The 15,581-nt window shown below is 27.8% G+C and overlaps 1 protein-coding gene across 2 annotated transcripts in view; it reads right to left on the bottom strand.

Annotated features, from left to right (window-relative positions):
* Positions 1-454: 454 nt before the first annotated feature.
* The window catches only part of LOC100159016, a 27,237-nt gene continuing 12,110 nt past the window's right edge, over positions 455-15,581 (bottom strand). The window contains exons 1-3 of one of the 2 annotated variants that reach the window (XM_008182506.3): positions 3,740-4,789; positions 3,235-3,476; positions 455-1,305 (exon numbers count right to left, since the gene is read on the bottom strand). In XM_008182506.3, the coding sequence (XP_008180728.2) occupies positions 766-1,305; positions 3,235-3,476; positions 3,740-4,022 (1,065 nt within the window). In that variant the 5' untranslated portion in view covers positions 4,023-4,789 and the 3' untranslated portion in view covers positions 455-765. Of the gene's footprint in view, positions 1,306-3,234; positions 3,477-3,739; positions 4,790-15,581 lie in introns of those variants that run through there. The other variant, XM_029487451.1, reaches the window with a different exon arrangement.

Below are 15,581 nucleotides of genomic sequence, written 5' to 3' on the forward strand. Positions count from 1 at the left end.
AAACTTAAAAATAATATGATTTGTAATAATTATGTTTATTAGGAAATTATGTGTATAGTTAGGTTATTCAAATGTTATATGCTTGATTTATATATAGATTAAAAGTTCAACTATTACATTAATTGTTACAAAATATCATAACAGTGATCGACGTACTTTCCTAGTTGATAGTTCATAAGATCATTAATTAATTGATTAATAGTTATACGAGTATACAACTTTTATGTAGTGACAGTGGCATAGCCAGTGAATCTGTATTAACCTCCTCAGCTTCACAGCTATGCCTCTGTGTTCCAGCTAATATAAATATGAATACAGTTGAGATTTCTTCATGTTTTAAATATTGTCTGTTTATAGAAAATTCAATATTACGCAACACAAGAAACTAGATAATTGAGATTTCAGGGTAGGCCTAATTGATTAGGTAATTTTTGCATGAAATCAAATCATTATCTTAAAATGTAAAATGTTTTATTAGAAATACATACATTTAATAATAATAGAAATATATAGGAATCAATATTATGTATATAAATTGTCTTTAAGTTTACATAGTAACACAAACAAAATTGTTGGCTGTATACAAATGTCTAAAATATAATATGTATAACTTCAGGGTTAACGTGAGCATTAATAGTTCTCCCTGTAGCATTATTCAATATTAATATTATTATTTTAAACAATGTACAGAAATGGATGCTGGTCCTGAAAGACTAGTTGTAATCACCTAGTAAACGCTGTCGTATATATCAATATAATTAAGGTCTACTGTTGTTCCAAGTCACTGACAGGTGATGGTGAAATGGACTTTGACGTAGTTGCCGCCTCAGTGTCGGGTTGTTGGTGTTGTTGTGAATCTCTCTTTTGCTCCAACAACTTCATTTCATACTTGAACAATACTTGTTCAATGTCTCGTCGGGCCATTAGTTGTAGAGCTTTGTCGGCTTTAAGGTTACGCATCCGTTCAGCCACATAGTCTGAGAATGTATTGAACTCATCAGATGGTGCATCAGGCCTAGACATTCGCATTATTTTCCTGCTACTGTAGCCTCCACCATCATCGTCTGAATAGTCTCCGCTGGTTACTGGCTGCATACCGCGGTATTTTCTACACGATGACCATGTTTGTGGCTCCTGGACGTCCACAATTGGTTCTTGGTTATGATAGTCGTCCATGGACTCATGCATCATTGAAGCCAGCACACTGTCCGCCTCATAGCCACTTGCATTTGTGTCATTTGCTTCTGCATAACTGTCCTCAGAGGTTTGACTCCAATTAAAATGTTGATTTTCTGCGTCCGCTTGCTAAAACATAACATTTATAAAATCTTTAATATGACTTGATGACATTTACAATCTATATATAAGGTAAAACAGAATAACCGACAAATAAAATAACTTTTGTTCTAATCAATGTTTACAATTTTTTTTTATACATATTGACGCTTGTGCATAGGTACATTACACAATTTTTATTTTATTTTATAATACTGAAAATAAAAAAAAAATTTAATTTATCAATTATTTTTTCAAAATAGACAATTTGTAAATCTAACTTTTAGAAAATGTTTTATGGTAAAACAGTTATTACATTACTCGTATTACTAATAGTAAAATAAATTATTTTAACAGCAATAATATTATAAAACATACCTAGTAATATAATAATATAGGCAAAAGGCTGACAGCCTGTCTTTGCTTAAAATCGTTTTTCTTATATTATGATTTAATAGTGACCCACTTGCCCACCTTTTTTATTTTTCATCTGTTACACTATGTATAATATATAAGTATAGTGCATACTGTATACATTATGTAAATTAATTTGATAAATTGTTTACTAACAAGATCACTGAGCAGGACGGAAATGTCCACAACATAAAATGATAGTATTTTTCAAATTTGTTAAAACTACCTAACTTGAATATAATGACAAATTCAAAACTGAATATTTTGAAAAATAAAACCACCCTTCCAACACAAGATATAAGAATTAAATATAAAATTACCAACAATAAATCAAAATACTCAGGTAAGTAAAAAAACAAGTTCTTTATATAAATTGTATATTAATAAATATTTAACTAATTAGTACCAAACTTTATTATTGTCTTTAGTCTTAATACGCTCATAATTTTATTATAAATTTGGGTTTAGCCTTTCCAAATTATATGGTAACTAGTTTAATTGCGATTTAAATGTATTTTCAGTGTACAATCTATTTCTTACTATACTTTATAATACCAAAAATAGAAAATATATGTTCATTCCTCAAAAATAGCAAAGTGTAGCAGTTTGTTTAACTAGAACATACGTTCAGTTCATATATCTGTTTAGTTATTCCAATAGTTTACACTAATATACCACACAAAAGTTTTTATATATTTTTTTATTACAGTTTGCAATACTATAAACATAATATCACGATATAGATTATAGGGCATTACTTTAGGATATGACAAATATATATTATATTCTAAGGATTTATGTCTTTATTGAATCGACAAATTTCTAGTTTCTCCTCTTCAAATCATCATAGGCGTAAATCTATTAGAATTTCAGAGGTAGTTACCATGACAAAATAGATAAACGGTATCATTACAGTTGTAATAATTTTTTTTAGTTTGTACATCTTTTTCACCTACAGCCCATCTGCCCATGTTGTAGTTCTCCAATTCTGATTGGTTGATTCTTTTTCCATGTTATATTATATTATGTATGGACATGATTGACAGGCAATAAGAAGTGGAGGACCATGATATAGATGAAGTAAAGAGCGCAGGATGCGTATCAAAAAACTGTGATAATACCAGCTAACTATTTTTTCATGGGGCTAACATTTTTAACATCAACATGAGCCAGAGGAGGGATTTGATCCCACACAGTTAAAAAACTGTACATTTTTGGAGGACTAATGGGAAATTTGGGTTCCCTGTGATTTGCACCAATAGTTTTCAATTTATTATGAATGTTTTACATATAGATTTTGCAGGTAGATCACATAGATGGTATGCTTGAGACTGAATGCAGATTTATAGGTATGCAGATTGTAGACATGCAGTTGGTCTTTTCACTTTTGTGTCAAAATTTTCAATCAGGTGTGCAGTTTGTTTCTCAGTATTAAAAATTGCCAATTGTTATAAAATTACACAATATGGTCATTGACCAATGAGTATTCACATATATTTATACAAAAAGCATGCATCATGCGAATGTTTGTTGAATTTTACTTACTAACTTGTTAGCTATATTGGAACCATTTGGTATTTTATACTTGGGCCGTAACATTTCAATCATTCCTTTGAACTCTGGGGGTTTGATTATTTTCAAAGAATTAGTTGTATAAATCATTCTGGCAACCTGACCATCAAGTTTATTTTTTTCTGAATTTGTAATTCTACTACATGTTTCAAATTCCTGTTTATCAGATTGATTTATCGGCAATGACAAAGGTACATATTTTGTACTTTTGGTCACTGTAAATAAAATAATTAAACATACAATTTTATATTGCATATGATGACTAGCATTGATTTTATAATAGACTATTACTATTATAAAATCAATGATTGAATGATACTACTCATATGTGTTTTCCATATATATATTGTCTTAGCGAGTAGGTATTCTACCTGTTAAGGCAATATAAAAATAAATATACATATATTAACTTCAGGTCCTATAATACCTACTGCTTACTGGTAACTTCTAATGTTTTCAGTTTTATCATTCAAGTTACCGTGTTCAAAATTAGAATCCGATGATGAGTCTTTCCATAAATTTGTAGTTGCTATGCTATTATTTTCCACAGGATCATAGATGCTATATTTTCTTTCAAAAATTTTGTTTTCATTAAGGAGCGGCGTACATGCAATCTTGTGTTTTATCATCCTTTCGACTAATGCTACTATTGACAGTTTACAGTCCTTACACACGGCTCGTTTCGATTTTCCGACCATAGTAATTTCATCGAAATAAGTCCACACGGGGTGTTTTCTTCTACCGGTCATTTTCATGTTCATTCGTTGTGGTTGATTCCTTTGTAGATTATTCGTTTGGAACCTGATTTGATGACGACCACAATAAAAGACGCAGCTGCCTCAAAACAATGGTTTAAGGCCGCAACTTGCGACACCGATACTCGTATATTCGCAGTAATGAAAAAAAAAAGGTCCAGAAACACCCCAGGATACCAAAGAACAATGTTGATGTTCTATGAGAATACCGTCTTATCGGTTTAAAAAGAATAAAAAGAAACGTTATCAGTTGAAAGCACTTGATAATTCTGTGCAGGATTTAAGATAATATTATACAGGTTTCTCAACGAAACTTATTTTTTGGTGCGCGAAAAGTTAACGATTTTGTCATAGCAAGAATTACAATTAGAGCTTTTACATTCAAGTGATTTCTTTTGGTACTACAAAATATATGAATGTATATAGATATACAATATTACGTCTTGGAGCGCTAGTAGCTTTTCTCATATCGTTGATCAGCTGTTTGAAACCAACATTTTCGCGCACCACTTTTGTTGTGTATGAGTAAAGTCATCCGATTTGCCCATAACACAGACAGTGTCTAAGCCCTGATATTATCTTAAATCATGATTCTGTGCTTAATTTATAGGCCGTGTTAGGACCATAGATATATACAACAACTAGATGTCTAGATAGCAGTCTTTATACTACGGCAGCTGTAGTATAGACTTCAATATTGGTCACAGCAGCTGACTGTTGAAGTCGGCTGCCATTTATAAAGCAAGCAATTTTTACATTTATATAAATTGTTTTTATTAAATTAATTTTTTATTACTGTGATATTATTTTGTAAATATTGCCTGCTTTGTAAACGGCAGCCGACTTTAATGATAAAAAAGAGACGGCTATCTAGTCTATTATTGCATACAAGGTGTAACAGAAAGACTTGACGAACAAAAAAAAAAAAAAAATGATGCTACAAAAATTGTTAAAATTATATGATTAGTGAATACTAAGTTAATTATAGTTTATTAGTTAAATGATTAGTAATTTAAGAAATATACTCATGTTAGAAAATTCTCAAAAAAAATATTTTGTAAAAGTTATTACGTTCCAAATTCATTTAATCAAAAAAATATTGATATTTAAAAAAATTCTAAAAAGTAAATTACTTGACTTAGATAATTTACTATCAAAATTGTTCTTATAATCAGATTTACAAATTGGATATTTTGAATATATCCAAAAAACTTTAAATCAAATTTTAAATTTTTTATTTTCAGTGTTAAAAAATAAAAATAATTTTTTGTATAATATATGTGTAGCGCAAGTGACTACTGTCTACAAATTATATATATATAACAAAGTTATTTCAAAAGTCAGTTCTATCTGTTATACCCATATCTATGGTATGGACTATCAATTATTATCATGCTGCAGTGGTCAGCTGTAACCATAGATATATTATACAACAACTAGATAGCCGTCTTTAAACTACAGTTGTGACCAATGTTGAAATTGGCCGCCATTTATAAAGCAGGCAAATAGGCAATGTTTACATTTATTTTACATTGATTTATATATATATTATGTACTGTGATAATATTATTTTGTAAACATTGCCTGCTTTGTAAATGGCGGCTGACTTCGATGATATGAAGGAGACAACTATCTAGTTGTTGTATAAATTTATGACTGTAACCACGCGGTACTGCGGTAGTCCCGAAACTGTAAAAAAAATAGAACTCCACTTTATTTTCACTTATCAACATTTTCTAAAACCTATCCGTATGTTAGGTTCAAGCTTTTAGAAAAACTCAAAATATTAAATGTTTATTCGTATGAAGGTACTGACGTACTGTATGCCTGTATGGCTGTATAATACGTTCGTTTTATAATCGTATATAAGAAACCGTGCAGTCCAACAGTATCGATGACTGTTATTATTAATTTATTAATTTAATTAAATTAGGTAAAATTAAAATAAAAAAACTTTTTAATGCGTTTTAAATAAATCACTTTTGAGTTTTGATTATTGAGCAATTATTGTTCATAGACATGCTTTCGTATTTTCAACATATCTAATCTAGATGACTTATGCCGGGTTGTAGGTACAAAACATTTAATGAATCAATAGTGAGTTAATGGTCCCTTAAACAAGATATAGTCGACCACGATTGGGCCATTACATTTTTAGTAAACAATTAAATTTAATAAATTGTTTATGCAACCCAGCATTAATGATGATGATGGTCTGTCTCATCTCTCATGGTCGTAGAAACAAATGGACAAGTTTTAAAAAATTGTCGCATTATATTAATAGTGTAGACTTACAATTATTAATATCATACATTTAATGTTAATATATTAAAAAAAATTCAAAATCTCGTTCATTTGAATTTTGCATTTAAAATTTCTCATACAATTGTTTTCGTAACTACCTTAGTAATAGAACGTTTTACGAACGTCGTAGCTAGAAAATATTTAAATTTCATCCATGTTGTAGCGATCTCTAGAAACAAATCTAATGTTTAGTTGTCCAATTGATTATTTATTTTAATTGTGTTGAGTATAGTCGGTCTAATGGTTATAAATCGACAAGGTTTTTAGGAAAACGTGTGTGACGCCACAACTGCAGACACTACTATTAAAATTTATTGCGCGCCGATTTTTATTACAGCCACCCCATGGTAAGTAATTTTATTAATTATATTTTTAGTGTTATACCTATAGGTATCTTATTTGTTGTTTATAAATTAGGATCATTACATTATTTTTTATACGGTAAATATAAAAATAGAAGTTTAAAGGTCACGTGATGTTGTGAAATAAATTATGAACTAACACAAATATGTATATTATTATGTATACTATATACATTATACATGAAATATAAGTAAATACTAAATACAATATTATAATGAATGATATTAATGTATTAATATACCTATCATAATAGTTACTACATACTTTTAAAGCAACAGTGAAATAAAATAAAATACTGACCAAATTAAACTGTTGGAAATCGTTACAGGTACATCTCCACAATGGAAAAAAAATGTTTTTTAAGATTTCTATTTAATTTGGATTATTTTGAGTGGGTCATAGCACATATTATATAAATTTATCTGCATTCCTCGATCCTAATCATAATTGTTATCGTTTTGTATGCGTTATAACTTATAATATTATGGTGACTTTAAAAGTTGAAAGTCGTATTATCGTTGATATATTACATGACTTACAAAGTTTCGAAAATGATGTATTTCAAGTTTAAACTATAGGTCAATAATATCCATAAATTATTAAAATAGAAACATAATTACTATTCAAACTCTTTTATCAACAAGTACATTTCCCCAAACCTACAACAATTATTCTACACGTACCTAAATTCGTTGAATTGTACTATTAAATTTATCGTGCATCAAGTCATAAACAGATTTCGATGACTGCGCTTAAACATATTTATCACGCTAGGTTTAACATAAATTATATTCGTAATTATTGTATATAGGTTTTTATATTTTCGTAAATAGCGAAAATATTTTATAATTTATTATATATTTTTATAATTAACCAGTGTTATAGGTACAAGGTTTGTTTTCAAACATTAAAATAAATGGTAAAATTTATTGAAGAATATGCGTGTGTCGGTACTTGAAGATTTATACAACTGGGATATTCCGTATGTGAATTAAATCAATAGACAATAGATTCTAAAAATATACGCGGGTCTGGGAATAAACTCTACATGAGAAATTACTAAAGGTGGATTTGATTTTTTTCATATAAATTTGCCTTTAATTAAAAAATTACAGAAACAGGCACAAACCCACGATAATTCTAATAAAAACACATAATCCAAAATACATTTAATTTTACCACATACATACACAGCTACAACCACAGCCATTAGCTTTGTTGTAGACCAATAATTTAAACTGAATATTATATTATATTGTTATTATTATTGGTAAAATAAAATTATTATTATTGTTAATTATAAATTATAAATTATACATGTGTATCAATAAAATATGTCAATATTCTACATAGTATAACAGAATATATTTTATACACAATAGTGTAAACATTTATTTTTTAAATTTGTTTATAAGTTAAATATGCCCATTTCACGCAATGAAAAAAATATCCTGTGAATATTTATGCTGTTATTAGGAATTTAGTAAGCTTAGTATGATTGTTGATTGTTAAATATTAAACGAAATAGGGTTTTCACTATTTTTTAAACCATTTGTTCTGATCAACAAAGTATGCATTGATGATTTAATTATTTAAATCGTGTAGTTGCCAATTGGTAGCTTCACTTCGTAGCAAACAAGGAATGAAGGACTGTATTCATTAATAGTAACATTTATAGAAACTATACTATGTATGTACAATACAGTATTACAGTATACAAAAACAGCCTATGCAAATATTACATCCAAAAAACGTCACCAATAAAAGATAAGTTAGTTTTTGAATGATAAGAAGACATCAACTATAGTTTTAGAAATAATTAATATAATATCGTAAGAATTTGATAAAATTGATTTTTGTTAATCATAATTTTTAAGCACTTAGTAAGATGAAATTAATATTAACATTAAACAAAAAAACTGCATAGTTTAGAGTCCAATTATTTTAAATAGTAACTCATAATACGTATACGTTTATAAGTTATAACTTTAGAAATACCGCACACAAATTTGTTATAACGATTAATATTGATTCAAGTGCATGTTCATATTATGATAATTAATTGATGAGTTGTTGTTTTCGTATAGAAAATTCATTTTTACGCAGAACGGTGAATCGAAAGAATGATAAAGAACGGTGAAAATTTTCAGTGTGACGAATTTAGAAGAATATACGTTTTGATAACGCGTACAAAAAATAATATCGGATATTACTATATTAGCATGTTTACATATTGACATATTGTTACCTATATAGAATAGGTATACCTACCGGTTACCACAAAAGTAATTTCTGACTTCTGTGGTATGATAATGGTACATTATATGGAACTCTTAACAATTAGTAGACGATAGGACGCATTTGTTTCATAAATAATTACAATTTGTTAAATTACGAGAAAACAATGAATAAGCGATGAAAAGGCATTGTTTATAGTTTGAAATGACTATTGCAGTATTGCTGTTATGAAATCGTTATCCTTCGATTTTCGAACAGTTCATAATATGGATGCGTGCCTTACTGAAAAACATTCTAGAATAGGTATAGAATATAATAAATTAAAGTAAGACAAAATCTAAAAAAAAGGTGAGCAAGTGGATGTCGCTCTACTGTACAGTAGGTTACGAGTGGGTCACTGTATAATGGATGGTATTAAATTTGAATTCAATGATATAATATCGTTGCATAAGAAAATCGATTCCGAGCGGAGACGGTATGTCAGTCTAGGTATAAGACATATTATATACTAATATCAATAATATTACAAAAAAAATTGACCTATAATAGGTACCTATAATAAATTCCAAATTAATCATATCGCAATATCCATAAGGTATTTATAACGCGTTATACATCAACAACAAACCGTGATACTATCATATAGATATATAATATAGTATACTTTAGAAGTTTCAAGTACCCGCGAATAATATTATACAATCCCAACAAAATAACTAAAATAGTTATTCTAGGTTTTTTAATATGTAATTTCGTCCAAATTTGAACTTAAAATGACTATAAAAATAAATTTGTGCTAATGTGTTTTTTAGATTTTTTGTTAACAGAATTAACTACTTACGTGAAATCTTGTTTAAATTTTCAATCCTTAGATATAAAAGTTAAACATTTTATAAATTTTTAACTACAAAATAATTATTCAATTTTAAATTTAATAAATGTTGTCCAAATTCGATATTTAAATGATTATAAAAAAAATTGTGCCTATATATTTTTAATATTTTTCAACTGCAGTTGTAACAATATATCAGGAGCCTTGCATTCAATTTTCACGCTTTTTACTCAACAAACAAAATTTTATTGATATAAATATAAAAAAAAAAACTAAAAAAATTGAAAACTGAGAATGTCCGTAAACAGCTCAAAAAGAAACAATATATTTTCAAAATGTTATGGTGTATAGAAAATGAAAATATTAACATTCGGTAAAATTTTCAAATATCTACAGTCATTCGTTTTTTAATTACAATAAAATAAGAAAATCGTCATATGAGAAATCGAGCGAATATCAAAATGCTGTAAAAATATGAATTTTAAACGCTCATAAAAATTTAATTTGACTTTCTTGCAGACATTTTTTTTTTTGGTAAAGGTTAACAATATTATGAGGAATCTTGTATTACATTTTTAAATCTTAGATTTTGAAAGAAAAATTTTTACGAATTCTTAACTCAAAATTCAAATTTTAAATGCTCATAAAAAAAAAAAAAGTGCCCACATGTATTTTTAATATTTTTCAACTGCTATTGTCACAATATATGAGGAACCTTGCATTAAATTTTCACGCCTTTTTACCCAACAAACATCATTTTATTGATATTTTTAGAAAAAAAATATTTATAATATTTATATTTTTATACTATCTATATCAATCACCAATTGTCGACATTCGCCGGCAACAATGAACGATTTTAATAATTTCAGTGAACAAAACATAAAAATAAGCCAACTATAGACGGCAGTATATATTGAAATGTAAATTATAACACGAACTCGCACATTTCGTTACGTTCAGGTAATTTATTATTGTAACAAATTAAACAATTTAAATTTTATTTTAAATTATTATATATGTATAATGCATTTGTATAAGAAATTAATTATTTTAATTATGTTATTAACGATATTAGGGAATAATACAGCATAATAACTATTGTCAATATGAGTCGTTCCCCATTAAGTATAGTCAAGGTTATTAACTTTATTAATTTTAATTATAAAAAATTTCGGTTAGATTTCTAAAATATAAAATATGCAATAGCAATAATCAATTATAATTTATAAGTACCTATTAACATTTCCATTATATTTTATTTATTTTTGTATATTGAGATCTTATAGGATATATTATATAAAATAAATTATAATATATAACTTATTGGTTTAATTAATAAGTATCTAGTGTCCTAGCAGCGGTGGTAAAACGAAGGGGGTGGTGATGACGAGGGGGATAGATCCCCTTCCCGTGACATTTTTTTTCAATTTTTAAGAGCTGATAACCATAAATTATATTTTTAATAATCAAATAGTGCATGTTAAAAAATCAGCCATATCTCCCCCACCCCTAGACAAAATTGTTTGACCGCCACTGTGTCCTATTATAAATATTATAATTTATAAATTCTAAGTTAAACAACCTTGCAGGTATGTTGATGTAAGATTAAATTTATATTCTTGAGGGTTTCTCAATATATGTATTACTTAGAAATCGATTAATACCTATTGTTTTATTGGCAGGTACCAAAGTCGACATCCAACACCATAGAGACAAGCACCATAGGGACTGTCAACCATAGGGGTGTATGCATTTTAAATTGTGGAGCAGATAATAAAATCATTTTTCCGTTGTTATTATGACAGTGCCTAGTAAATACTAAAATCAACGAGAGAACTATTTATAAACAGAGGAATTGTCTTGTTTTATAAATTATAAAAATATGTTATGCTAATATTATTTTGATAAAAATAATCCGACGGAATTGTCAAACGCCTCACTATGTCTCTAATAAAAAATCATTAGTAATAAATAAGGTAAGTAGTGAAGTTTTAGTAGTTTCATATTTTGCTAATCCCGATTCCTTATAGCCTATAGGTAATTTATCCGAATAAACAATAATATATAAGTATTAAGGATATGCTGACTTGAATAGTATTTAAAATATTACAAGTAAATTTTTATTTTACCAATAAAAACATAATTTTAATTTATGTTTAATTTGCGTGCAGTTTATAGACGTGAATTTTACTTTAGTATGTTTTGAAAAACATGGCAAATCAAATCTACAATATACATATTATAACACTATTATATATAGCTCAAGTAATAAGTATTAAGTAAAAAGTAAAGTAATAAGGTAAGTAAAAGGGTGATGAACTAAAGTTACTAAAGTACTAATAGGTACAGTAGAAATCGTTTTTAATGACGTCCAAGGCCCAAGGGACCAAGGAAAATAGGTCGTAATAACCGATAGTCATAACTACCGATACAATTTTACATATAATAAACCTACGTACCTCTGCATTTTCGGGTCCTTCACTTTGAGGTCATAAAACCCAATACTTATGTTAATCAGTATAGGTATACTACAACCGGTGTGATTATAAACGATTTCTACTGTATAATTTATTGGCAGCATCATTAGTGTTCGGTATTGTTTGTCGAGTAACGTAGGTACCTACTGTAAGTATATAAATATATAATAACTAACATTAAGCTTAACATTTTTATTACGATTTAACGTTCAAAGTATAAAAATTACCCAAAACAAATATATGAGGCTAGGACATGGGTAATATGTTCTAGTCTAATTTTGTACAATATACAATTTTAAACAGCTGTTTATTTAACTGGGCGAAAAAAAATTGTTTAAAACTGCTGCGAGTTGTTAAAAATATACTTATAAATTACAGTTGTTTTTACTGTATAAAATATAAATTGTAATGTTAAAATGAAAATAAAAAGTGGGTAAGTGAGTGTCGCTCTGCTGTACAGTATGGGTAACAAGTGGCCGATGGGTCAATGTAAAGGATGGTGTTAAATTTGAATTCAATGATATAAAATCATTGCATAAGAAAAAGTATTCTGAGAGAAGACACTCTAGAATCTTACGGTATATTAGGTCTGTCAGCCAATTAAAACAAAATAACTTAAATCGTTATAGTTGGTTTTAATATGTAATTTTGTGCAAATTTAAATTTAAAATGTCTGTAAATAATAACTGTGGTTATATAGTTTTTGGATACGGTATGAACTATTTATGAGAATCTTTGTTTTACATTTTCAATCTTTGGCTATAAAAATTGAACATTTTATAATTTTTTAATTACAATAATTGATAATCTTCGAGATTTTGATAAATGTTGTCAAAATTTGAACTCTAAATAATTATAAAAAAAAAACGTGCCTATGGATCTTTAATATTTATCAACTGCTATTATAACAACTTATAAGGAACCTGTAGTATTAATTATACAAATATTTAAAAAAATGTATTGACATGCATAGAATGATAAAATAAACATTTGATGAAAATGTCAAGCACTTACGCTTATTAGTTTTTGAATAACAACAAAATAAGAAAATCGTTGTATGAGAATTTGTTAATTTTCGGATGCATATCCAATGTCTAGCTTCAAAAGCTCGTACCTAAAAAATTAATTTTAGTCTCCAGGAATCTTTTTTTTTTTGTTGAAAGTAGAAAATCTTATATTAAATTGTCAAAGCTTAGATGTAAATAAAACATTTTTAATGAATTTCTAACTCGAAATAATTTGCCAATTTTTGTGATTTTGACAAAATTTTAACTTCAGACGCCCACAAAAATGGCTATTTTTTTTTAATTTCCACTAACAACAACTAATGAGGAACGTTGTATTACATTTTCAAGGTTTTTGACCGACTTAAAAATGTTGTATCGACAAAAGTTTAAAAAAATCACAATATTTGGAAAATTTTATAGTGCAGGGATATTGTAAATATAAATATTCAGTGAAAATTCATCTATATTCGTTTATTTATTTAAGGGTTAGACGAAAAAACAAATTTATTTCAAAAACTGGTTTTGCCTAAAAATCACAACTTTTGATTTGTATACATTATAGTAGTTGTTCTACCCTAGGCTTCTATTATAATACTCTTACATTCTTACTACCCACCCGATATCTCTGCAAATAATGTGTGCACAATTTGGGGCCAAATGGTTAAGAATAAAATTATAGATTTACATTTGCGTAATTTAGATATAATTTATCAGACCAACAATATATTATTATCAATATCTATAGTTTCCATTTTGTTTCAGTTGAAATATTATCAGTTTTTTGGTCATAAACTTCAATTATAATAATATACAGTATGCATATTGCTTCTAATATACAATAACAACTATTACACACTTTTAAATTTCACATTTTAATAGCTTTATTAGCTTAAATAACAAGATATAATACATTATTAATACAATACAGAAAATTAAATTCAATCAATAATAAGTATTAACTATTTTATTATCTATAGACTATAACCAACAGGAATCAGTTAAATAAACAAAAAAATATTCAATTAGCGTGAGCCAAAATTAAATGCTTGCGTGAGCCATCATATTATATAGCAACATATTATAGGGGCTTAAAAAATAAGATATATAAGCACTCCCCGAGTCTCTAGGAATCTATTGATATAACTTTTGTTGAAAAAAACTCTGGCAGTTTCTAAGTCTATAAAGAGGACAAACAGATAAACATTAAAAAAAGAAAAAGTTAAAAACCATAGTGATTTTCTGGTCTTGGGGCCAGCAACAATTAGGGCCTACTGCAGGGAAAATTCCTATTCACACCATTTTTAGTACCAAATATACTGACGCGCGTCTTGCGTTTATTGTTGATCAAATCGTATTTTTTTATACTCGTTAAAAATTTAAAAAAAATTAGTAAAATCACATTTACAACTGTTAAGCGTCTGTTAAAATAGTAGGTACAACATATATTTGTGAGCTGTGGCTGGTACACAAGATTTGGAATTAAAAAAAAGTATCTGCAAATCTTCAAAAAAATTAAGGACTCCAAGAAATAGAAAAATAGTTTGTTTTTCTGAGGAATAGGCAAGTTACGTGTTTTTAATCTTCAAAACTTTAGAAAAATATATTAATTATATTAATATTTATACATACCTACTAAAAAAGAAATATTAAAAAAAAATTAGTCAATTAGTCTTTTACCCAAACTTAAAATGTGTAAAATAGGGTTTTAGTCTAAATATTAGTAAATAATAATAACCAAGTATTTTTGTGGTGCAAACAAGCAGTTCAGCACTACGAGTAACTCATAAACTGGAAATCATTCGGCCTACGTTAAAATATTAAAAACCTCGCTTTGATAATAATATGGCAATTCGCAATAATAATAAAGAAAACAAAACAACATTGGTTCTTATGAACGAAAATTTGCTTTGTTGACTATGTTGTACGTTTGTAATACGGAAACAACTCAAGCGGGTATAGCGTTCTCTAGCTATTATTCATTACTCTTCATCAGTCATCACCTTGTCATCACTCATCAGTGAGCAAAAAAAGAAGATTAAATTATAGTGCGAAGTATAATAAATAATAATATAATATATTGCAATGCTGTGTCTTAACTATGAACTGGGCTTTAACCATCCACACGATTGCAGTTTTTGTTCATGCGCGGATCCAGAGGGGGGTGCTAGGGTGCTATAGCACCCCCCTTGGTATGCTGCTTCCCGGAAAACAAATACTCTACACAACATGTATATTGTATTTTTCAGTAAGCTGAGGACATTTCTAAAAATATTTGGTACTAAAAAAAATTTCATAGGTAGTTTTTCCCTAACGCTGAAGGCTAAAAACGCTCCCCCTAAGC

This window comes from Acyrthosiphon pisum, chromosome A1, assembly GCF_005508785.2.
Source record: "Acyrthosiphon pisum isolate AL4f chromosome A1, pea_aphid_22Mar2018_4r6ur, whole genome shotgun sequence".
Taxonomy (NCBI): domain Eukaryota; kingdom Metazoa; phylum Arthropoda; class Insecta; order Hemiptera; family Aphididae; genus Acyrthosiphon; species Acyrthosiphon pisum.